The sequence below is a fragment of the Anthonomus grandis genome, chromosome 14, assembly GCF_022605725.1.
Source record: "Anthonomus grandis grandis chromosome 14, icAntGran1.3, whole genome shotgun sequence".
Classification (NCBI taxonomy): domain Eukaryota; kingdom Metazoa; phylum Arthropoda; class Insecta; order Coleoptera; family Curculionidae; genus Anthonomus; species Anthonomus grandis.
The window spans coordinates 5,771,759-5,798,417 of record NC_065559.1 but is presented as its reverse complement, the minus strand read 5'-3'; the positions used below and the strand labels follow the sequence as shown (position 1 = coordinate 5,798,417).

The 26,659-nt window shown below is 32.8% G+C and overlaps 3 protein-coding genes across 4 annotated transcripts in view; 2 read left to right on the top strand and 1 right to left on the bottom strand.

The window, feature by feature from the left end:
• LOC126744802 (protein TIS11) overlaps positions 1 to 21,732 on the top strand; it is a 43,514-nt gene extending 21,782 nt beyond the window's left edge. The window contains exons 1-2 of one of the 2 annotated variants that reach the window (XM_050452363.1): positions 10,934 to 11,246; positions 20,385 to 21,732. In XM_050452363.1, coding sequence (XP_050308320.1) covers positions 11,187 to 11,246; positions 20,385 to 21,098 — 774 coding nt within the window. In that variant the 5' untranslated portion in view covers positions 10,934 to 11,186 and the 3' untranslated portion in view covers positions 21,099 to 21,732. Of the gene's footprint in view, positions 1 to 10,933; positions 11,247 to 20,384 lie in introns of those variants that run through there. The other variant, XM_050452364.1, reaches the window with a different exon arrangement.
• The window catches only part of LOC126744793 (kynurenine/alpha-aminoadipate aminotransferase, mitochondrial-like), a 411,884-nt gene that overhangs the window by 339,953 nt on the left and 45,272 nt on the right, over positions 1 to 26,659 (bottom strand). The gene's annotated exons all lie outside the window — the stretch shown is intronic.
• Positions 3,851 to 7,255, top strand: LOC126744796 (uncharacterized). The gene is made up of 2 exons (XM_050452356.1): positions 3,851 to 3,987; positions 4,042 to 7,255. The coding sequence occupies exon 2, from the start codon at positions 6,003 to 6,005 to the stop codon at positions 7,119 to 7,121; it is 1,119 nt and encodes a 372-aa protein (XP_050308313.1). The 5' UTR covers positions 3,851 to 3,987; positions 4,042 to 6,002; the 3' UTR covers positions 7,122 to 7,255.

The following is a 26,659-nucleotide window of genomic DNA, read 5'->3' as shown; positions in this document are numbered from 1 at the left end:
CAAACGTCAGTGTCGTCAACGTCCTTACCTTTATTTAATATATCTTTTGTTGGCAAGACTGAAAATATTCAGAGTGACCAAAATCAAAAGGACACTAGGCAACGGCTATTTATTTTTTATTGAGTTCGTGACTAAACGTTATTCTGAGTACACTACAACTAGTACAAGACCGAATCGTACTGCAGCGCCACTTGGTAAATTTATTTTGAATTTTTCGTTTGATAACGGGTATTACGGTGATTGCAAGAGACTGACAAAAGTATGCAAAAAAAATTAAATAAAAAAAGAGTTGGTAGGTAGGTATAAATAAAGTAGAGTGAAAATGTAACTTATAGAATAACAACGCATTTAATTTAGAGTTTATAGTATTTATAACTTAAGTTTTAAAAGTCCAACTGCATGTATATTGGACATAGATGATAATGGATGCTTTTTGGAGGTTTAATTTTAAAAAAAATGGAGCAATAATTTAAATCTTTTGTATTTTTATACTTGTATGATAATATACGATTTTCTCTTTTATAAAACCAGCTTAACACAAAAATTTAGTTATTTTTAATTTGATAAATGTTAGGAGAGTCATTATCGCCTTCCTGTGATTTATAAAATAAAATAATCTTTATTGTATGCAACAGATAAATGAAATCTATTCTATATACAAAGGTGGAAAGTACCGCTAGGCGTGTTTTAATAACCACCACAATAAATAATAAAAGTACATAGTACAATTTTCTTAAAAATAAAAATTTGAACAAAAATGATTCAGAGAACCATACCAGGAATCAAAGTTACACCCGTATTAAAATATCAGCAGTCTTCAAAAATTTTTTTAATTTAGACTTACAAGAAGCCATGTCTAAATCTTTAATTTCTGCAGGTAGGCTATTGTAAATACAGGCAGAAGTATATATGAAAGAACTTTTCAGAAATTCAGTCTTATGCTGGGGGATTGCCAGTGTGATTTTACAGCGAATAATTACATTATGTGTATCTCCTCTTTGGTAGCACTGGTGGCGATGATGCTGAAGTGCAAAACTTGAATGAAGCTGGGAGTGGGAAGTCCAGAAAAAGGGTTCGTAAAACTGCGACATGGAAAAGAAATTGTTCAAAAATTCGAAGAAACAGTGGCCAGGAATACGTTGGTCGCAAGGGTGAACTACATCATGCAAAATCTGTTAAGGCTTATGACCATACATGCAGATACAAGTGTACAGAAAATTTTACGGAGGAAGTTAAAAACACAATTTTTACTGATTATTGGAATCTTGGAAACAAAACTAATGGATGGGATCTACAGAGCACCTTTATTGCATCATGCATACAAAATAATGCTCCAAAAAAGTACCGTCTAAAAATCACCCAACAAAAGAGTATTAGCACTGTGATAAAACTTCAAAATAAACGTGTATGCAAAGAGTTTTTTCTGAGAACTCTAGATATTAGCCTCAAACAGTTTTATAACGTCACAAAGAAAAAGAAGGAGTCTGGAGTCGTCCAAACGGATCAAAGGGGAAGACATGTCCCTAGCAATAAAATAGACGATGAGTCTTTAAACTTAGCAAAACAGCATATAAACTCATTCCCAAAAATTTGTGAGTCATTATACTAGAAAAGACAATCCGAATCGCAAGTATTTGTCTCCCGAGTTAAATGTAACAAAAATGTACAAGCTATACAAAGAATTTTGTCACGAAAAAGAAGCCCGACCATTAAAGCTGAGCAAATACCGCGACATTTTTAATACCCATTTCAACTTAGCTTTTCACCGACCATATTCAGACACATGTACAAAGTGTGACACGTTCATTACTCAGAAAAATTCTTGTGATCCAGAATCTGAAGAGGGCTCCCGCGTTGCCAGAGAACATGATCGTCACCTACGTCAAGCTGAAGCAGCCAAAAATTTAAAAAACGCCGCCAAGGAATCAGCAAGACAGTGTCCAGAAAAACGTGCTATTTGTTTTGATCTACAAAAAACCTTACCCACTCCGCATTTGACATGCAGCAAAGTATATTATTTGGGCGAGCTATGGACTTACAATCTAGGAATCCACGATTTATCATCCGGAATTGATAATATGTACATGTGGCATGAAGGTGAAGGGTCGAAAGGTTCTCAAGAAGTCATGTCATGTTTGCTGTTGTATATTGAAAGTTTGCCAAAAACAGTGACCCACGTCGATGTGATGACATCACAGTGATAACTGTGATGGTCAAAACAAGAACAAGAACATAATAAAATTTTTGATGTATATTGTGCAATTTACACATATCGAAAGTGTTGACCACCGTTTTTTGGTTTCGGGACATTCCTTTATGCGATCAAGATTTTGCCATTATTGAAAAAGCAAAGAGATGGCTAACTCACGTTTTTACTCCTGATGATTGGGTTAATTTTATAGCAGGAGTCAGTAGAAAATTTATTGTAGTAAAAATGCAGCCTGAGGATTTTAAATCTATATCTCCCATGGACAACATCATGAAATCAAATCTTACAGGAATAAGTAAAATGCAATGGCTACATTTCAAAAAAAAGTATCCAATGAAACTTTTTTATAAAGAAGTTTATAACAGTGATTTTCCTTTTGAAGAAATGGATCTTTCTAAAAATCTTTCTGCCTTGCGTGGTAGACCTTCAAAAATTCTTCTACCTGCTCTATATGACAGTCCTCCAAAAATAAAATTAGCAAAATTCAATAACTTGATGCGGCTTCTACCATATGTACCACCAATACACCATGATTTCTAATAAGTCGTTGAATCCAGGACAGACGTTGAATGCAGGCCATCAAACAAACGGGCGAAACGATGAAGATTATACTCTCGGTGATATGGTTGAATCGGATGATGAATGCTCTATGCTCTATGTAAATGATTTGGGTTCATTAAAACTGCAGGGAAAAGTGGTTCAGTTTGCTGATAATACCATCATTTTATGGAATCATAGAGATTCTGATAATGTTAGAGCCCAAGTTTTTTAAGGATCTTAAGATTTTATCGGAGTGGTGTGCTGCAAACAGGCTTGTATTTAATGTGGGCAAAACCTTTATTATGGGATTTAAGTGTGACGTTCAGGGCCTTATGTTTAGTGGAAACTCCCCCTTGCAATACAAAGAAAGCTGTAAGTTCCTTGGTATTACCATTGATGGTTCGCGTTCCTTAAATCTTGCATCAAAATTATCCTCTGGATGCTTTGCAGTAAGAATGGCGGAGCATGAGCTGGGAGGGGTAGTTGCACGTTCAGTGTACTTTTCTCTTATTGAGTCCCATCTTCGTTATGGCTTGCCTTTTTGGGGTTTAAGCAACAAGGGATTATAACCTCTCTTATATATTATTAACCTCTCTTTATATCTCAAAAAATCCTAACTCTTTTTTTCTCTTAGAAAAAGCTACTCTTATTCATAAATGTCCTAAACCTCCCTCTAACACTGGTCATATGACTCGCCAGGTTAACGATTTTCCCTTACCAATCCTCCCTCACCAAGAACTCACTTATATAACTTAGCAAAAAAAATTTACAATCATGTTCCTCTATATGTATCAGACAAATTTTAGAAGTTAAGAAATTCAAAAAGAAATTAAAATCACTTTTATTATCCAGGGTATATTATAGCCTTGACGAGTTTTTTAATGATACCTTTTGACCTGTGCCCTGACATCATTTTAGTGTTTTAGTTTTGTTTCCTATTAAATATTTTGATTTACTTCCTCTAAATTCTGTTTTATTGACAGCTTTACTTATTATTTAATCAAATTTATTTAACAGATGCTTTTTTATTATTTATATATTTTTATATATATCTCATGTTAAAGAACAAAATGTTGTAATAACTGAATTTGATAGTGATTATGACAACAGAGCATCGTCGTCAATTAATTATAATCCTGAAAATGAATTTGATAGTACAAGCAGTTCTTCTAGTTGCTCCACTTGCTCTACATCCTCAAGCTCTTCCAGTTCTTCTAAGGACACAAGCGAAGAAACAAGTACGTTAAAAAAAAATATTTAAAAATACAAATACTCATTGCTTTTTATTTCAGAAAAACTTCCACTAAAGAGGAAGAAGAAAAACATTGGAACTTATCAGAAAACAAAAAAGACTTAGAGGAGAGGCATACTTAAGTGTTAAAAATATAGAGAAACCAGCCGTTACAAGGCCGTTACTACCATGCCCTTGTGGTGGCAAAGCGAAACATAAATGCCTCGAATCTGTTTCAGAAGAGAATAGGTCAAACATTTATGAAGAATTTCGGCAACTCTCATCATTATATGATCGGCGGAATTTCATTATTCATCATGTTGAACAAATACCAAAAAAAAGAAGCACCAGAAATCTAGAAACTTCCAGAAGGGTCAACACCCGTAATTATTTTCTTACCGTTGATGGACAAAAAAATAAAGTGTGCCGCGAATTTTTCATATCTACACTTAATGTAACAGATTCGTTCATAAGAATATCTTTACAAAAACGATCTTCTACTGGAACAATAGAAAAAGACCGCCGTGGCAAACATACTCCTGCTAATAAGTTAACTGAGGATTGTTTGCAAATGGTACGTGATCACATTTTATCATTTCCTGCAGTTGAGTCCCACTAAACCTACCCTAAACTTGTCCATAATGCACAATACGTACAAATCACAATACAAAGAAAAAAATATTCGCTCTGTTTCAATCGAAAGATACAGACAAGTTTTTAAAGATATAACGTGGGTTTTTTCAAGCCAAAGAAGGACCAGTGCAAGATATGTTTGGCACAGAAAAATATGACTGGAGAAGAAAAAGAAGCGCAAGAACAAACGTTTCAGCAACACTTGAGAAGAAAGGAATTGGCACGCAAGGCTCGCAGTGCTGATAAACTGGAAGCAATAAACAATTCTACTATATTAGCATTCAATTTTGACCTTGAAGCTGTACTCACAACTCCAAAAGGATCTGCAGGACATATATTTTACCTGCGCAAGTTAGCTGTTTATAACTTGACAGTTTATAATATTGGAAATCAAGATGGCATTTGCTATCTATGGGATGAAACCCAGGGTAAAAGGGGTTCAAATGAAATCGCTTCTTGTATCTATGAATACGTATTATCTAATCCAGAAGTAACAGAAGTTAGAATGATGTCAGATGGCTGTGGTGGCCAGCAAAAGAATTAAAATTTTGCTGCTATGTGTATGCAGCTCATTTCTGTTCATCCTAGCTTGAAAATCATAGATCATAAATTTTTCGAAAGCGGACACACTGAAATGGAATGGGATTCCATACATCCCAAAATTGAGCAGAAAGCTAAGCATGTTCCTGTATACATTCCTGAAGGTTGGGCGCAAGTAATACGAGATGCTCGTATGAAACCACGCCCATTTGAAGTGAGGAGCAGAAGCTTTGATGATGTTTATGATTTTAAAGAATTTGCAGCTCAAAAATTTGAGATGAGCAAAATACCATGGCGTAAGGTTTGCTGGATTCGTTATCTTAAATCGGACATGACGAAGGTGTTTTACAAAATGGATTTTGAACGAGAATTTCATGACATAAACTGCATGAAAAAATTTCGAGGTCGACCAAAAACAGCGGAGTTAAAAAAAATCATATGAATGTGAGTTACCCATTGCGAAGCCAAAATATCAGGATTTACAAAAAATGTGTTCTGATTCAACAATCCCACAGGTTCATCACAGTTTTTACAAGTCGCTAATAATTAATAATAATATTAGGGATAGATTACCAGAACCAGATGACAGTGAAAATACTGACTCAGATGAGTCAGTATTCTCAGTGTCAAAATAACAGTAAAAAAGTGAACTATATAGTGGTGTAGTTTGCGAAATCAAAACTCTTATCGTTTTTTTTATAAACTTAATTTAAAAAGTATAAACAATGCCGAGTTAAGAACAAAATACCATAGCGCTTGCTGTTAGGAATCCCATTGTTATCAATGTTGATAATTCTCGTATCGTGTCACGTAGTATAGCCCAGTAGAAATAGACATTTTTCGTGCACTATGAGTGACGATGAGGATACAGAAATTATATGTTGCAAGAAATGTAAACGAGATGTTCAGGATAATGAAGACGGCATTTTTTGTGAGGGAGCTTGCCGTTCTTGGTACCATTATTTGTGTGTCGGAATTACTGGCTCCCAATATAAAAAAATAACAAAAGACCTGGCAGACATAGTCATTTGGATGTGTCAAACATGCAAAGCTAAATTGAGAGAAATTATGATTATCAAAAAACAGGATAATAAATTGGATCACCTGACAGAGAAACTCCATCACATGCAACAAAATATTAAGGCTATTCACGATAACATGCAAACTTACCAAGCAAAACATTCTTACGCAAATGTTATCGCCGATACTAAAAAATTCCCAACTAAAAAGATACCCAGTCTCCCGCAAATAATTATTAAACCTATTCAAGACCAAAATTCCAGTAAGTCAAAGAAAGATATGAAAAAAATTAATCCTGTTGATTTGGGAATTAAAGTTTTGAGCAGAAAGAATCTAGCTGACGGAAAAGTCATTTTGAAATGTCCGTCTCATACCGACACCGATACTCTAACATCTGCCAAACAAATTCTGGGTCCAGACTACGAAATAACTAAAACGACATTAAAAAACCCCAGGATAAAAATTCCTGGATTTAAAAAGGATATAACGACATCAGAGACAGAAAAAATAATTAGAAAACAAAACCATTTAAAGGATGAGGACTATTTTAAGGTGACATATGTAAAATCATTTGCTACAAAAAATACGAAAACTATATTTGCAGAGTGCTCGCCAAAACTATTCACTGGTTTCATGAACACTGGAAGGTTGTATGTAGACTGGGAAAGGTTGCCGGTATATGAAGATATTGCGATCCTGAAGTGCTTTAACTGCCAGCAGTACAACCACAAAAAGGACAACTGTCGCAGTAGGAAAGTGTGCTCAATCTGCTCAGCGGAACACGAAGAATCAAACTGCCCAAGATCTACCAAAACCTGTATGAATTGTGTTTCAAATAATAACAAATATAACACAAACTTCAATGTCCATCATGAAACCAACGACAAATTATGCAATTGTTACAAATATCAAGTAGAGAGAGCCAGAAGTAAAATAAACTATGGATAATCAAGCCGTGGAAGTACTAGATTCGATGGAAGATGTACTGAGGGACGTTAGTCACAAAATAATACCGGATGATCTCAATAGCTGCATAGATTTAAGTAAGAAACTTTTAAACATTATACATTTAAATATTAGAGGTGTTAGGACTAATTTCGATAATTTATTGCTATTTCTGGATACTTATAATATAGAATACTGTGATGTTATAATCTTAAGTGAGGCTCACAAAATAACGTCAACTAATTGTTATAATATTCCCGGATATACATGTTATTATAATGAAGCCAGCTACAACTCTTTTGATGGTCTATTAATATACATAAAATCTCATTTAACAACAAGTTTCAGTGATATGGTACTAAATCAATCCAATATTACCTTGACAACTTTTACCATTAATATGAATAATATAGAATATAAAATTCATAAAACATATAGATCACCCTCTTCAAACGTACGGTATTTTTTGGATGAATTAGAGGTTTACTTAGGGTCCTTAGCTGCTCATGATGTTGATATATTTACGGGAGATATTAATATAAATATACTTAATAAAGATAACCCTACAAATAATAAATACCTATCTATAATGAGTTCTTTTGGCTTTAGACCTTTAATTATGAATATTACAAGGGAGGATAGTGGTTCGTGTCTGGATCATATGTTTATTAAATATAACTCCAAATTTAAGAATTATTTAAAATATAATGCCTATATTATTGAACATGATATAACTGACTATTTGCCCACTATGCTTAATTTATTTAGTCAAGATAAACAAATGCCAAATGCAAACACAAGTAATGTTAATTCGGCCTGTAATCTTACCAACTTTAAAAAAATTGATTTAAATAAGCTAAAACTACTTGCAAGTAACATAAACTGGGACTATGTATTTTCCTTTGATAATCCCATACCAGTTTTTGATTTTATAATTAACTCATTAATATCGATTGTCAAGCAATCTGAATTAATTACAGTTCCAAGCAAAAAATATAAAAAACTAAAACCCTGGATAACTTTGGCAATTATAACATCAATTAAAAAACGAGACAAAATGAAAAAAGAACTTAAAAATAATTTTTTCAATGAAAGACAAGCACAATATAAAAACTATCGAAATACTCTAAATAAAATAATAAAAACGGCTAAAAATGAATATTATAAAGATAAAATAAATAATAATTCACAATACCTAAGAAAGCTTTATAAAATAATAAAAGATGCTACAGAAGGATACAAACCAAAAGAAACAATTAATAAATTGAATATAAATAACTCAATTATTACAGCTCCGGAAGAAATAGCGAAACAAAGTAACAAGTTCTTTACTAATATTGGAAAGAAAATGTCTGAAAACATTCCTAACCCCACACAACCATTTAATTCAGTACCAAATTTACAATTTTCTATGTTTCTTAAACCTACAAATAGTAATGAGCTTATAAAATATATTAATAATTTAAAGAATCGTTGTTCAGCGGGGCCAGATGATATTTCTACCTCTATCATTAAGTTATTGCATACATTCCTAGCGGGCCCGCTGGCACATGCTATTAACCTAATTTTTAAAAAAGGTGTAGTCCCTAGTATTTTAAAAATCTCACATGTTACACCAATTTTTAAGAATGGCAACAAAGAAGACATAACAAACTACCGACCTATAAGTGTCATATCAAATATAGCCAAAATATTTGAAAAGTGTCTTAACGAGAGATTGATTAATTTTCTTACTGCCAACAATCTCTTATCACAAAATCAATTTGGTTTTATCCCGGGAGTAAGCACGAACGATGCATTATTTAATTTAACTAGCCATATAGCACAAACACTTGATGATGGAGATAAATGTTTGGTATTATTTCTGGATCTGGCTAAGGCATTCGACACGGTGTCGCATACCATACTCCTTCAAACATTGGAGTCATATGGGGTGCGTGGCTCTGTGTTGGATGTCTATGCCAGCTACCTTTCTAGTCGAACGCAGCATGTAAAGATTGGAAGCGTTATTAGTGAGGCGGAAACTATAACATGTGGAGTACCGCAGGAAACCGTCCTGGGTCCAACACTTTTTAACATTTATATTAATTCCTTGTGTGAACTAAACATACTAAACGCAAAAATTTTTGCATATGCAGATGACACCGCCATTATGTTTTGGGGAAACTCGTGGTTTGATGCTAAAGAAAAACTTAAGGCCGGTTTTAAGATTGTAAAAAATTATTTTTACACATTTAAACTATCACTTAACATAGACAAAACTTGCTATATGGCTTTTTCACTAACCGAAGCGAACCGTCCGGATTATAGTTCAATAGAAATAAACAACACATCACGAATTAAAGAAACTAAGTCAATAAAATACCTGGGTATAGTAATTGATTTACACCTAAAGTGGGATCAACATGTGGTATATTTGCGGAATAAAATAAGAAGTTTAATTCCAAAATTTTATATTTTGCGTGAAATATTAAACAAAAAAATAACTATTATGACATACAAAGCATTTGTTGAACCATTGCTTGCCTATGGGATATTGGTGTGGGGCGGTATGTATTCTAGCAATCTAGAACAGCTAAGGACTAGTCAAAACTATATTCTTAAAGTTATTTTTAAAAAAGCAAGACTGTTTCCAACCTCTCACCTTTACTCTACTGAAACCTGCAGTATTCGTGCACTGTACGTATTGTCTCTTTGTAAATTTACTTATTTAAAAGATTGGATTAAAACAAATTTTATACAACACAAACACAACACTAGGCAAAACATTAACAAACACTTAAAAATACCTTCATCAAAAAGAAATCTCAATCTCAGATTTGCTATTTAGCACCCAAATTTTACAACCTAATTCCACTAGATATCAGGAATTTAAAAAACAAAAAACTTTTTAATAAAAATGTCAAACAATTCATTTGTAATAACTTAAGTCTTTTTTGGAAGTTTCCCTAATACATCAATAAGTATGTAGTTCGCTATTTTTCGTGTAAAATAATTAAACTGTTTTGATATTTACATATTATGTAGATGCCAATTTTGATCCAATTCGTTATACAATATTTATTTATTGCACACACAGGTATGCTTACCTAGGTGCAATTTAAACCTGTAAGAAAAAAAAAAAAAAAAAAAAAGATGAAAATTAAACCATTTCATTTTATACTCGAGCTCATTTAAGCATATGAATTTAGTTCCTTTTGTATTTTCAGTATTTTTTGAGAAAACCTTTTTCGTTTTTATAGTTTATTTTGCCAATGATTTAGAAGTTTAAGTAGTTTTATTTTCTTAGATTTATAGATCCTGAGTTTATCCTAGTTTCCCAATGAAAATACACATGTTTATTGATATTTCAAATCAATAAAAATATTAATTATATATTAAAAATAAAATCATTGTGTCTTTAGGTTTTCTTATTGTACTGTAAGCTATTTGAAAGAAAATTTTGCAATGCCAAATCCATGGAATCCAAGAATGTGACGTTTTGGAAGGTGGGGGCTAATAAACAGAAAAAATAATAAGCAAGTCATAAACTGTCAAAGTAGATCCTATGTCATCCAAGAAATGAAATTATTCCGACAAAAATCAGAATTTTCACAGAGTCAAAATCAAAAACCTTCATACCCAAATATCTCCAAATCACGATTTTTCACATTCACGGTTTTGGCATTGGGCCGACGATATTTTTTTCAAAGACTTTTTGATCAAAACGACAACAGCGCACCACCATTTCAACGATTGTCGAAACCCTCCTCCCCACTCTCCCCGCACGCCCACCGTCAACAACGATAACAACTCGACTCGTGGGAGGGGGAAAGCGACTCTTGGAAAACGTTTTTGTCGGAGCTGAACGTGAAGATCGTGAAGTGAAAACTGAAAACGATCATTCAATTCAGTCACGGAACCGATTCCAAGTAAACAACACGCGATTACTGTGTCTGGTGGAGTAGCGCGTTTTTTTTTTTACCTTCACTTATCGTAAAGTTTTAGCGAGTTTCCAGTCATCATACAGTATCGTTGTGTTGTGGCAAGAATTAAATTTTTGGGTGGTTGTGTTTACTATATAGGATAATGTCTACGGCGATCATGTCCCAGAATGCCCTATACGATTTCGGAGATAATCTGTTGAAGGTAATTTTACTTTATATTTTATTTCTAGTTAAAAGTCTGAAACCGGCTTTAGCGAACTAAAAAAACTTGTATGCAACAGGTCTTGACTGGACCTAATTAACTTAATTACGCTCATTTCGAATAGATTCAATGCTCTTCTGAACAATAATTTATGATTATTTACACTTGGGGTTAGAATCTTGTCTCAACAGGTTGACACTAAGCACGTTTATACGAGGGTCCTCATACGGATTTAGAAGATACACGTGCCTCTAACCTAATTTAAATTAACATGGGTTTAGCTCAGGACAAGGAGCAATGTTTATTTTGTCTTGAATAAAAATTAATTAATTGGAATCGGTTGGATATGAGTGAAAGATTAAATATTATTGAAATAATTTTCTTTACAGGCATTCATATGGAAAAATTATTAAAAAAATAGTTATTTATGTAACTTAAAGTGTGTAAAATGATCCTTTTTTTATGAATCAAAAAAGGGATTTTACACACGTGTAACATACAAAAATTTTTCTACTACTGAAAAAAACATTAAAAAAAAAACAAAAATTCTTAAATATTTTCCGCACTAGTGCATAAAAAAAAACGTTAAAAAATTTTTGACAAATTATAAATTGAATGTCAAATAAACGTTAAATTACTTTTTAGCACGATAGTAGAAAATAGTTAATGTTATAGTAATGTAACAGGTGTGTAAAATGATCCTTTTTTTATAAATTCGTCAGGGATTCGTCAAAACATTTTTTGACAAATTATAAATTAATTGTCAAGTAAACATTAAATAACTTTTTACGCACTAGTGTGTAAAAAGTTAAACTTTATAAACAACCCTGGGAAGTGTGTAAAGTGAATAATTTGTGCATGGTAGTAGAATAAAACATTTTATACCTACATTGAATGTCATTATTCTTGTGAATTGCTGACCTAAGATTGTAGAATTAGATTGTGAGTAATAAGTCAAAAAAGATTTGCTTCTAGGCAAGGTTTTGAATTATATTTGATTTATCTACAAACCTAAACGAACTCAAGGATATTCTGTATACTGAAAAAAATAAAAATTCAACTGAAGAAGACAACCTTTCAGCTAAGATTTTTCTCAACCTTCCAGAAACGGCGCTAAAGGCACTAGTTGACGCAATTAACCTTTCTTGGAGCAAGGGGATATTTCCATCTTGCCTAAAATCAGCTAAAGTTATCCCAATTCACAAGGGTGGAGCTCTAGATAATCCTTCCAACTTTCGTCCCATCTCTCTCTTGTCTACGCTATCAAAGGTAATCGAAAAACTGGTTAAAAATCGAATAATGTCCTTTTTAAAGTCCAAAAACATCCTCACCAGACTTCAATTTGGCTTCCGTGAAAATACCAGTACCAATGATGCCATGTTTAATTTTTTTCATGAGCTTTACTCCCAGATAAATGCTGGTGGAGTTTCGGCGACAGTTTTTTTGTGATTTGTCGAAGGCTTTCGATTATGTCTGGCATAGGATTCTGCTGCGGAAGCTTCATCATTATGGATTTCAGGGAGTTTCATCTTCTTGGTTTGCTTCCTATCTGCAAGATCGGCAACAACGAGTGCTTGTAGGATCTAAGTACTCTAATTACCATCCTATCACCTTGGGAGTTCCTCAGGGTTCAGTTTTGGAGCCTATACTTTTTCTCCTATACATAAATGATCTTACCAATCTTAATGTATGGCGGAAATTTACTCTATTTGCCGATGATACCACACTTCTTTGGCACAGCCCAGACACAGATACTCTGCGAACTACATTAGCAAGTGATCTTCAGGCAGTAAATCTCTGGTTTGAATCAAACTTGCTGTCACTAAATCCTCAAAAAACCAAATTATTGTGTTTTAAGTGTGCTCTAGACCACATGCCTTTTTCTAATTCAGTAGTTTAGCAGCTTAATAATACAAAATATTTGGGTATATTCATTGACAGAGAACTCAGATTTGAAGAGCATATCCTCGGTACTTGCAAAAAGGTGTCTGCAGGTTGTTTTGCAGTCAGAGCAGCTACCCTGGAGCTTGGCATGGAGTTTGGAAGATCTGTATATTTTTCATTAATTGAATCCCACCTTAGGTATGCCATTTGCTTCTGGGGTAATGCAACTGCCTAATGGTCTGTAGTATAATTACCATAAGTTTTTTGATCATTTTCCCTTCGCCCTTTCTTGTACTCTTGCATATTATCATTTACATTCATAAATGTTAACTTCTGTGTATCTATTCAAGAATCCTGAAGATGAAATAATTCAAAACATTGGCTATGCTAAATAAATAATTTTTTCCAGAATTTGACCAATTTACCCACAAAACGCCACATCTAATTAAATGTAATTACTGCACCTATATTTATAGAAATAATAAAATAAATAAAAATTAATAGTTGCAATAAGATAATGGCAAAAAGGTTGATTAAAATTGGTGGAAATAGTTAAAATTCAAAGACAAAATGTTTTGTCATCACCCAATAACTAAATCACTCGTTTAATGCAGCTATGAATTGATGTGTATTTTAAAAGGGTATTAATAATAAATGTAAAAAAAATACATGGTATGTTAGGGTCTGTTTACTTCCATGTTCCAGGATAACCAAAGAAAAAAGAAACTCTTATAAACTATCCTCGGGATCAAACAAGAATAAAGCCACTATGTAATAAAATCTTTTTCATCAATTTAAATACCGAGTACTTGTATTGAAAAGATGTTAAATTGAAATCTTTCTAAAGATTTCCCATGGTTTGATAAATAATTGCAAGTATTTGCTTAATTTTTAAATTTCTTGTCGGAAATACTCAAATATAATCAAAAAATCCTCCCACTGATCCCAAACTTTAAATCTTGCAGGCTGCATTTCATATAGAGCTGTGTACCTGTATTATGCAGGTACACAGTTTGAGGAAAGGAATACTTAAAACAATGTCTTACTTCAAAATTACACCCTAAAATGCTTGTTATGACATAGTAAAATTTATTATTCAAAAACAAAAAAATGTATGTATCAAAAGCTGAAAGGCCAATTGTAGATACAATACTAATAAATCTTAAAAGAAAAGTAGATCTTTGGTTAATGGAAGGAAGAATACAACATTATTAAAATTAGTCACAGACTGTTTATATACAGGCTGCTTTTTTAATATTGCGACAAAATTTAGGGGCATCTTCCTTTGACAAAATCAAGCAAAAAAGTCCCTATGAACATAATATGTCCTAAACATCTTAGATTTTACACTATAGGGTGGTAAAGTTGAGAGAAAAAACTGTTTTCAATAAATTTGATACACTTGTTGATATTTTTCTCGGAAATCTTGTACCCAGTTTTATAAGCATCCATAGCATTTTGCCTATATGCAATTCTATATTCACCATAAGTGTTTCAAGTAAAACATTTGAATACATGCCTCAAATACATGTATCAAATTTATCAGAAAAAAGTAATTTTTTTCTTTTAACTTTACTATCCTGTAGTGTAAAATCTAAGATGTTTAGGATATATTATGTTCATAGGAATTTTTTTGCTTGATTTCATAAATAAATATACCCTTGAATTTTGTTGCAATATTAAAAAAACACCCTGTATAGTACTTTTAGATTGTTTTTTTTTGTTTTTGATTGTGATGAATTGACCTTTGTATAAAGATCAGCTAATACAATGCTTTTGTAGGTTTATTATTTATTACTCATTTTTTAATATTTTGTTTTTGGTGCATTCATATGTCATATATAACTATTTACTTTAGATTGGATGTAATGTATGCACATTCTTTTAGAAAATTGTACTATACAATAAAAAAAAATTGGTATTGATTCTATCTATTATTTGATCTATTCTATTCTATTGAAAATGCATCATATACCTACACAGCCAACCAAAAACTACCTAATTATCTATAAATTATGATAAGTAAAATTATACCCACAAAGTTTGCTTCTGATAAATAAACAATGTTTCACTTACAAGTCTTGTGAATATATCTAAGTGAAATCATATCATAATCATAAATATTTTAAAAAAACTTGCTCTTAATAATAGATTGGTGAACCCTAAAAAATATTTGTCCTGGAAAAATCCAAATTCTTTCTTTGTCTAGTGCTGTTATTACTGACATAAAATGGAAGCATCAAAAGTATTCCTGGATTATTGATTCTTGAAAGCCCATTCCTGTAATTCCTGTAATAAATTTCTTGATTTGGATAATAATTCTGCTTTTTAAAAAACATATATTCAAAGAATTTACATTGCTCACCTTCTACAGTTTTGGTCAACAGTAGACTGAAACATTCTTATTACAAAGACTTAAACATAACAACTTAAAAAAATCAATATACCTAACAAACATCAAAATAGAGCTTTATATTAATTCCAGTTAGTCAACAGATTTATCTTATGTGCTGGTGAAGTAATTTTTCCTATATTCCAGGGATCCAAAGATTTTCAGCATACTTAACTCATTAAGTGCCCTAGTATTCAAATTGGATAATATAATAATTAATAAAATAATCAGTCACAATGAGTTTTTAAAATATATACATAACAAACAAAAACAACAGAGTAGAATATTATCATCTAGTCAAAAATTCATGATTTTTAACCCTTAAAAATTGAGAAAAGATTCTCACCCAACAAGAATAATTGCAAATACTTTCATGTAGTAATAGCTGGTTCCTCAGGTTTCTCATATGAGGTTGCTCTGTTCAAGCTTAAGATTCTTTTTTCCTGAAAACTATATTTTATCACTACCTAATGTTCATTTTCTAACTAAAATGTATCATCCAAATATTTACAAACTAGGTCGCATATGTTTGGATATATATAAGATCAGTGATGTCCTGCGCTTCAAATTTGCACAGTCTTACTATCAATTCAGGCATTACTTAGCAGTCCAAACCCAGATGATCCTTTGGCTAATGTGGAAAACAAGGGAATGAGTGGAGCTTACTTAGTTTTGTACCAAATAAAAGACAGACTATGATAATTAAATCTTTCATTGCTTGTATGTTATCCATACGTGTTGAAACCATTATAAACTATATAAGTTTGCATATTAAGGGACCTGTTACTCAGCCCTAAAAAACAATTATGTGAAACTTAATATTCTAAAACAATTCCCTCTACATCTCTAATAATTAATAACACACACACATTAAGGGAGCAGAACGATTAGCCCTTATCCCTGTACCATGTAGTCTTATGTTTATTTCATTCAAAATATAGGGGCGTCATTCCCATTAACATTTAAATACATTAACACACCCACAACAATAAAAAAAAATGCAATATAAATCCAGATTTTGGGTTTTTCTATCCCTAGTTACAGCACATGATTAATATTACATGTAGAAAGGCATAGGTCAGGTAGCAAATGCATTGTTAACTTTTATATTAGGGTTTGAATTTCAAAATAAAGGAGGGATCCTCAAAGGCATATTTTATTATTATTCTGAACCTGGTACAATCTTTGAATAAATAAATAAATAACACATTCTTTATTAAACGATAGGTGTGTGTGTGGTTTTTTAAGTTAAACATGTCCTCAACTAATTTCATATTCCAAACACAAAAACCATATGCTTTTTGTTTAGTTCGGTTTGTTTGTTTCAATGTAATTCAATAAAATAAATCTTCACAAAACATAATTTTTTGTTATCTTTTTTACCCCAGTCTCTATTAACTCCTACAGTTTTCTTACTTGCCTAATTTGCATTTTTTTAACAGAATAGATTCAGTGGATTAAAACGAGATAGGAAACCGGCTTTTTACGTGATAAAAACAACGGCAACAGGTTTGGTCTGTAATTTTATATCATGAGAGATTTGGTGCCCCAAAGGAGTTTTTGTATACCTACATGTGGATTTATTCACTACACCTATATTATTTGCCTCCCAAGTTTTTTTAGGATAAGCAAGAAACCCTAAACATTACAAATTTTATCATACACTTATACCATATAGTTGAGGCCTTGGTATTGGGCAACATATTTAAAGCTTTATAGACGTTTTATGTATCTTGGCGCCAATAAAAATGTCTAATCAAAAACTCTACAGGAAGTCTATTTATACCTACCCTCTTTTACCATTGGAGGGTTTTACAGCCCTTTAAAATAAGCTGAAACCCAGATTTTGTCAAGATAATAAACGGGTAGGTAGTAGGAAAGTCAGATTTCTCTTTGCCCTTTAGAGACTACATTATTTTAAAGATAGAAGCATGGCATACATCTAAAAATTATTTTATACAAAAGTTCTGTATTGAATGCTATAAGTTAACGTTAAACTCTACTGATATACATCACCCTTTTTTTCTAACCAGTATTTTACTGTAACCCAAATCATTAATATGAAAGAACCCTTTGTGATTTGTGAACCCGTGTTCTGGTCAAATTAAATTTTATCATGTCTGGTTATCTTCAATTTTTTTTGTCAGAATTGAAATAAGGAGATTATTGATATTTACTAGTTAATATCATATTTTTCATGATATATATCGCCTGATTAAAACCAGAGATCAAGTATTTTTAAATTGATACCACCAAAATCTAATCTTTATGAGTGTGTCACATGACATTCTCCCTAGATTTATTGTTTCAATTTTATGGTTTTATAATGGTCTATAGTCAACATTTTAGCATTACAAGGAGTAGTATAAAAAAGTAATTTATTATGCTGGATGCTCAGAGTAATTAGTCTCTTCTGACTAATACAATTTCTGTAATTTACCACAAACATGCATAATATGGTAATAAGACCAGAACAGTTCCTGCTTTAATATGTCATATTAAGCTAATCAGTCATGGTTGCTCTTACTCCACCCATAAATCTTGTTTGATGTGCATAGATGACATCATCTAGCAGAATTAATAAAATAAATAAGTACACACAGTTTTGTTTGTATTTTATGTTAGTTCATTTTCATGCATTTCACCTATTCCTTGAACCAACGGTTCTTAGGATTAAGTGCAGATAAAGCAGTTTTTATGTATCAATTATTTTAGTTATATGATGGCGGGCCATTGATAAAAATTAAAACAGGTGTTGCAATAATAACCATTTATAAATTTAGTGTTTCCGCTAGGAACTTGTAACTAAGCCCATAAAAAAAATAGTGTTTTATTTAAGGAAAATAGTTACTCGACTGCATATTGATCAGAAGCCACTTCCTTTTTTTGCAACAGTGACTATCACTTTTTCTCTACTTTCACTTGGTGTTGTTATCTGACTATTCTGTTCACTTTCTATCTTATTTATTAAAAAGTTCTTCCTGACAAAAAAAACCTTCATTGGAAGCCATGACAAGTGCCATTATTTAAATACCGTTCTTAAGCTAACTGACATAATAGCAGTAATACACATCAAGAATCTAAATTAAAAATGTTATAGTCATACTAAGAACTTGAATAAATTAAAACGTTATAACATGTATGATGTCTATCTTTTTTTACTATAAAGATTCATCCTATTAAAACTGTCTACATAAAGCTTTTATTATAACCTCTTTCAAAATTGTAAAAAAAAACTGATTAAAGTTAATTATTTAAATTGGGCTTGTGAAGGTGAAAGTAAGATTATATAACAATCTTGTTTTGGATCTCTCTTGTCGAATTTATTTTCTTAACCTCCTTATGACATAATATGGGTATTTCATATTGTGGTTTTGTTTTTTAGTATGCATGCTGAGATACGATTGAAATAATTGCTTTAGTTTAAACGATTATTAACCGCTATTGTTATTTGTAAGTTATGAGTCAACTTTACATGAGGTTAAGAGGAGTAAGAATTAGCATAATTTCCCTTAATAAAACTACATGCATGGGTACGTCTATGGAGCAAGTCAAGGTTAACTCTCACATGTACAACAATGCTTTTATTTTTAAATATCTGGTATCCAATAGTTATAAACTTTTCAGGATATGTTAAATTGCATAAAATTGATACATTGAAAAGTGCAGATCGTGCGTTTTTAAATATGTATGTGATTAGCATAAAGCTTGTTTTTCATGCAAATCTACTAGGAAATGTTGTAATAGGTATTTAAAAATTGAAGTCATTCGTTTTAACGTTCTGAAATTAAGGTAATTAATGTGTTAATTTTTATAGTAATCAATACAATGGGAAACATGCAGCACAAATTAAAGTACAGAGCTAATTTATTTGTTGAAATATCCAGAATGAATCATCTTTGTAAAACAACTAATTGAACAAGTTTTGTAAAGGCCCAAAATTAATGTGTCTACAACCTTGAAACAAAAAGAACATGGTACCATCACTGAATACATAAAAGATGCGTAACCTCCCATTTCTTAATATTTATCCACCTGATTATATAACTAATTGAGCAACTAATTCTTGCCTAACCAGTCGAAAATCATACTCTTGAAGATTCTTAATAAGTGTGAAAAGGCTTTTAACAAATAGATGCTATTTCACTACTTTTTTTTATCGTTACGCCTAGACGAGAACAAAGTTGTTCTCTCACCTCCTTACAGGTCCATCAGACAAAGACTTAAGAGCAAACATCTCGAAGACGTCACAACGACGGCGTGTGCGCAAATCACAAGATACAGATAAATCATAATGTCGCCTTTTTGCATGATACTGCGTTTCCCGGTGCCTGCCCGCGTTAACGAGAACCACAATAAAGAAATCGAATGTTGCTTTCATGCTACATAAATCCGAAAGAGAAACTTCGTTTTCATTTCATTTATGCGAGCTTGATTATTTCATTTTATTTTTGTTCGCTTAATGATATATCTGCTGAGCAGTTAGGTTTTTGGTACTGCTGCCATAAAATGTTCCCTCTAGAATTTATTACGCCGATTTTCATTTGTATCGGTTTGCTATGATAATAATGCGAACATTTACGTATGCATAATGCATCAGTGTTATACAGCTGTTGCGAAACAGAAGGACACGTTGACGCTCACAAAATGAAAGTGACCACTTATGTTACGACTTCGTCATATTACTTAAAACCTAATAATAAATATTGTGAAACAAATTGGGAAAGGTCAAAAATATTATGTCTCAATTAGTCCGTCTATATTTACCCAATACTAGTGTGTTAACTTTTTTTTTATAAGTGGTATTGAAACTCATTGTGCTTAATGAGCAATTTAACCGAAATAAATTCTTCTAATTCCAGAACGGCATGAATTCCGATCAGCACCTGGCTGTGGGCTCCACAGTGCGCCTAACCCTGACCAGGATGACCTCAACACCAGTGACCGCAAATCAAAACCAACTAGCGGCCATGCTTTTGGGGAACCTCACGCAACAACACAGACGTCTCGAAAGAACACAGTCAGCTCCAGCTCCTGGCATGGTCGCCCCCCAAGCAGCGATCACCGCTACCACCGTTAACACCTCACGCTACAAAACCGAACTTTGTCGACCCTTCGAGGAGTTCGGGGTTTGTAAATACGGCGATAAATGTCAGTTCGCGCACGGGTTCGCCGAGTTGCGCAACTTAGCGAGACACCCGAAATACAAGACGGAACTGTGTCGGACTTACCACACGGTCGGATTCTGTCCTTACGGTCCCAGATGTCATTTTGTGCATAATCAAGACGAGGCTATTCAATCGATGCAAAAATCTCCAGGGGCTCCCGGTAGTCCCGCGTTGATATCTGGGACAGCACAAAGGCCACGTCCTGCCGCGTTAAGTCCGACGCTCTCGTTGGATAGTCCCAGTCCACCGTGCAGTTTGAGCCAATCTCCTACTTCCTCGATGAGTTCATTCTTTAGCAGCGAGCCAGAGTTACATTCTCCTGGTCCCTTGGACGATCAACGATTGCCTGTATTTAATAGACTGTCAACCACTCAACTCCTCGCGCTCAACGATTTGATGCTTTCTTAGTGCTTCCCAGACTATTAAAAAAAAAAAAAATGGGCGACCTCACTCAGAACGTTTTTTTTATTTAATTTTTCAGTGTCTTATTTATATTACAGTTAAATCTCGCCATGGGGCGGAGTGATTTTGATATTGTGTGATTTTAAAATAATATTAAATATAATATAGTTAAAGGCGTGTTTTTTTATATATGAATGTTGATTTATTTGTGAATGTGCAAATTAGGTTTAGTTTCAGTCATCGGTCTTGATTTCTTAACATTCCGTGATTGAGTTTATTTATTTTATTATTTTTTTTTTATTTTCACCTCATTATTTTTTTTGTCTTCTTGTGTGCCTTGTGGACCGATGAGAGAATAAGATTTTTTGTTATTTAAACCATTATTTAATTTGCGTGTTTCTTATTTTTTCAATGCGTTTATGTTATGTAGTTATTTTTTATTATAATTTATATGTAACTTATTATTTATATCTTTTTTTTTGCAATATTTAGTTATATAGAGAGACTAGTATGTCTATTTTGGCATGCGCTTCATATGGTGGCCTTAGCGGGACGCGCAATACATGTATCATATTATTTATATTTTGTAATAAATGTATCTGCTCTGTATCATTATCAATAAATTATATTTTGTTCTTTATCGGGTGTTTTATTTTCACAGCACTTAGATTTAACCGATCCTTCCAACAACTGCAATTTCAAATTCTTAGTGTTTGCAATACCAAATGTACAATATTTGGCTAAGTCAACAATGAGAGGCTTTTTCCTGACTACTCAAAGAAGTTGCAGGGACCACACACATCTCTTTAACGACTAAATATTTCGATTTTCTAGTAGGATGATATTTATATTTTCTAATAGAATAAAAGATCTCCAGGCTTAGGAGGTACATATTTGATAAAATGGAAGAATGTTGAATTTAAGAACTTTCAATCTCAAGTTGTCATCAAACAATTTACTAATGGCAGCAACATACAAACCAATTGATTCTTCAAGACCCTGTGTCCTTTTGAGAATCTGTTTCCATAATTCATCTCAGACACAAATTAAGACGATCAGACTATCCAAATCATTAGTATATCTTACCATTTATCAAAAATTTAGAGCATCCCCCTCTTAGGCTGCAGTCATAAAAGAATTATTTATAGCATCAGCAAGGGAGGAGAGCGCCCTGATTTGGTCATTGCTTCCAAGCACAGTAGGTACAAGACAGTTAATATTTTTTCTAGTGAACGGTTGGTACCTGGATTTTAATTTAAAAAAATATTCAATTATCTGGAATAAGACGTAAATGAAGATATTTCTTCCAGGCAGTTGAATACCCATTAAAAGGTCAGTTGTTTTGTGATTTTTTCAGTTACTTAGAATGCATCAGAATTAAGTAATTTTCTATTTTCTTTAAAGATAGACAGACATTCTTTAAAGATAAAGACGAAGACATTTCTTCCTGGCAAGTGGCAATTAATTTCCGAATAAAAAGTACCTAACTCTTTCTATAATTTTTTACTTTCATCAATTACTTAAACTGTACATATATAAGGTACTTCACGCAATAGCAAGAAACAAAAATCGTAATAAAAAAGTCTTCTAGGATTCGCACTATTTTCAAATTTGCTACGATTCGAAAAATTCAATTTGGCATTAAAACAAATGTCTTACCTTGTTCCAGCCATTTTTTATTTTATTCCAGGTATTTAAATTTATTTCGAATGTCGGAGTAATTCATATTTTCGAGGCAATCAAACGCTCTTCTTTTTGTGGTGCCTTATGCTTAGCCGCACATTGTCGATGCTCTGTACTCTTTATACATTGTGTAGACTCTAGAGTGTCGTTTTCGGCTCTTCGAAATATGGTGGATGCGTCGCGTATGTTATACCAGTCCCGTATGTCTCTTCAAAATTCTGGATAAATTAAACTGATTTGGAAATCAGAAAAAACATGAAAAATGTCTTGAAATACGAGAAATTATTTTAAATTCCTGGCAATATAAATAATATTCAATCAAATTCCTGGAAATTATGAATAATTATTTCAAATTCCTGGAAAATATTGAAAAATCACTTCAAAATCCTTGAAGAATAAAATTGACGCCTAAATTGCGAAAAACGTGTAAAATTCCTTTAAATTTCTGGAAACCTGAAAAACTCCTTCAAATTCCTGGAAATATGAGAAATTATTTCAGATTCTAGGAAAATATGAGAATTTATTTCAAATTTCTGGAAATTAGTGAGAAATCACTTCAAAACCCCGGAAGCAATAAAACCGATTCTAAAATCAATTCATTCATGAAAAATTGAATAAAGTATGATAACTAAAAACACTTCGAACGGACAATAGGATTTCTAAGTGTTACCCTGGATTCCAAACTCTACTGGCATCCTCCACCTTCTACCTAGACTCTCTGGATCATTAATATCTCTTTTAATATTACCCTAAGTAGTTAGACCTTTTGCTCCTGGACTATCAAATCAAACATAGACAAGTGATTTCCCACTGAACAGGAGTTTTGCTTTCTTCCTAAATCTCAACGACCCTCTATTATTATTATTGTAATATTTGCCTGCTCTAAGGATATGGACGAGATAGGAAACTTTTCTTCCTTTAGATATGTTCTGTACTACTGTTTAGTACTTTATTGAATACGTGTCTATGACTTTATTTTGTGCGTCCTGCATCCAACTGCTAATAATACGCAAGTCCAAGGTGAGCTGCCTCTACTGCGAAAACTTCATACTTTGGCCTCCACTGGACAATATGTCTTGTCCATCTGTTGTCAGATAATCTGGAAATGTGTCCTGCCCAATTCCATTTTAATATAGCAATTCTTTCTATAACGTCGATTCTCCCTGGTCTAAATTTCTTCATCTGAGTTATGGAGATCTTGCCTAAAATGTTTACGCGCCATAAATCAGAGGCATACTGGCAAGTCCGATTTAAATTTATAATTTAGAATACCCAAGGCTGCCCAGGTTTAGTAGTAGTCTGCTCAATATCTTTCTGAGCAACAAAACTTACGGTTTAGCAGATTCGTCATTATTTGTGTCTTGGTCATGTTGATTTTTAGTCCGACCTCGAGGGAAGCGTGACAGAGCTTTTCCAACATTGCCATTGCATCATCCATATGCGATCGGCTATGAGGACCATGTCACATGCATTTCTCAAAAACTGAGGTTCTCTTCATTTATGTTGATATCCTATTCTTATAAGTCGGTCCTCTTACAAGTATGCTCCAAAAGAGTCGTAAATAACTTTGGAGAGATGATGTCTTCTTGCTGTACTCCTCGCTGCATAAAGATTTATTTGTTTCTTATTCGTTTACCCATGGCATCTATCCTATATGCATCATTTGCTGGAGTTTCTCTAAAGTTGGTGCTAGAATTGCCATATCGTCCCTCCAATGCCAAAACCGCGAATGTGCAAATTTGTAGTTTTGAGAAAACCCCCCATTAATATTGGAATGAGCACTAAAAATATACCCTTTTTTTAGAGTGCTGATGTATAATTAGGATTGACCTCTGTTCGAGTTGCAAATTAAATTTATATTGATTTTTATTTTTTTTATTTACATATTTTCTTTAAAAGAGCACATTCGTTGTTTTGGCATATAGGCGAAAATTTGCACATTCGTGGTTTTGGCATTGAGGGGATGATATCGTATATATTGTTGCTAAGAATTCCGTTAATCTTAATTCTTCTCCTTTCTCTCCTTGGTGACATAGCCCTAGTGGACCCTTTACATACATTGAAGGTATCTGTGGATCGGTTTTTGTACTCTTATTTTCGTAGTTTGGTTTAAATATATTTAAGAAAGAATAGGTATAAGAAAACAAAAATCATCAAATGTCAGGCATTTGAATCAATTTGTTAATAATTCCACGCAGCTAAGAGCGTAATTATTACTCACTTCAGATGAAGAGGACAGAAGTGGGTAATGTCTTATTAATTCCAAGCAGTGGAAGCCATTTGAAGGCATTTCTTATAATTTACAGGCAGTTGATGATTCCATATGTCAATTCTTTATTACTTTTTAAAGTCAATTCTTACATGATATTTTATGAAGTGCAAAGAAAAATAATAAACGGGGGGTCCTGTTTACTTCACAATCTTTATTTCAAGAATCCCGACGCGTTTCGGTTTCTAAACAATGTCAATGGAAAAATTATATTATCACAAAATGTCCATAAGAAGGTTAAAAAAGCGGCACACACATAACATTACAATATGTACATTTTTCCCTTGACAATGGTTTAAAAACCGAAACGCGTCGGGATTCTTGAAATAAAGATTGTGAAGTAAACAGGACCCTTCGTCTATTATGTTCCTGAAAATTATAAGTACTGACTAGTTCAAATGCCTGGAATTGAAAACAAATCACCAAATGCCAGGCATTTAAATGAATTTGTTAATAATGCTACGCAGCTAAAAGCGCAATTCTTACTTACTCCAGATGACGAGGACAGAAGTAATGTCTTATTAATTCCAGGCAGTTGAAGCCATTTGAAGGTGTTTCTTATAATTTCTAGGAAGTTAAAGTCATACCTTATTTCTTTATTATAGATTCTAAACAATCGACTTTGGACCCTTCGTATGGAACCCTGGCAGTTTTAAGGGAATTAGGCCTGATAAAATTGCCAAATTGATTAACTTATTGATTAGTGCTACTATAATCAAGTTTTTCATGGTGTTTAGATCAAAAGGATCATTATTTTTAATATTTTTTAAACCATTAATCAGTTGAGAAACTTGACCATGGGTCACCTCAGTAAAATAAAAGATGGGTGCACTGAACTGCCTGTCAAATAATCGAAAGGATGGTTATGAGCTGAGGGAAGCAACCCTTTCAGTTTAGTAGGACCTGATTTTTATCTTTCTCGGTACCATCTACTTTGGTAAGTGCGAACAGTTCCAGAAGTAACTAAAGTTTGGGCAAAGTGTGTTAAGCTGTCTCAAAAAACAAAGCATGTCCCTCATATCTCTGAGATACTCGTGAAACCATTTTGATGTACTCTGACCGATTGGCTTTGGCAGTACTAACTTACATTTTAATGGAAAACAACTCATGCATTCAACCGATCCACTCTGATCTAAAAAGCAATTGTAGTTGCAATGCTATGTTATTGCTACAATGTTAATTCTTTAATAAAATCAAGTTTCTTTCAAACCACTATTTAAAAAGTAAGAACTTAATAACCAACCATTCACTCACTTAATAGCCTACCCAATTAAAATTTTAAGGGGGATCCACTCCCTCTGCTCGGTTTTCATGCCCGCATACTTTACAAGTTCATTTATAAATATGATTAAATATATCTCTCCCTCCTGAAAACTAGATTGACGCGTTTCCTTCTTTTGTTGCTAATGTTTCGTTATCGGTAAACTAAATTTTCATTCTGTAACTTCGTGTTTTGTTCCATGCCAATGCACAGACCTCGCCGGCACTCCCCGACAAGTAAACTACCCACTGATATATTCTACATATATTATGTGCTACATATATGAAGTACATACCTACTATAAAGTGTATTTACCTGTTATTTGATTACTTTATATATACAATTTGCTTAGTA

Coding starts and splice junctions, on each gene's coding strand:
- LOC126744796 (XM_050452356.1), top strand. CDS start 6,003: ATGAGTGACGATGAGGATACAGAAATTATATGTTGCAAGAAATGTAAA.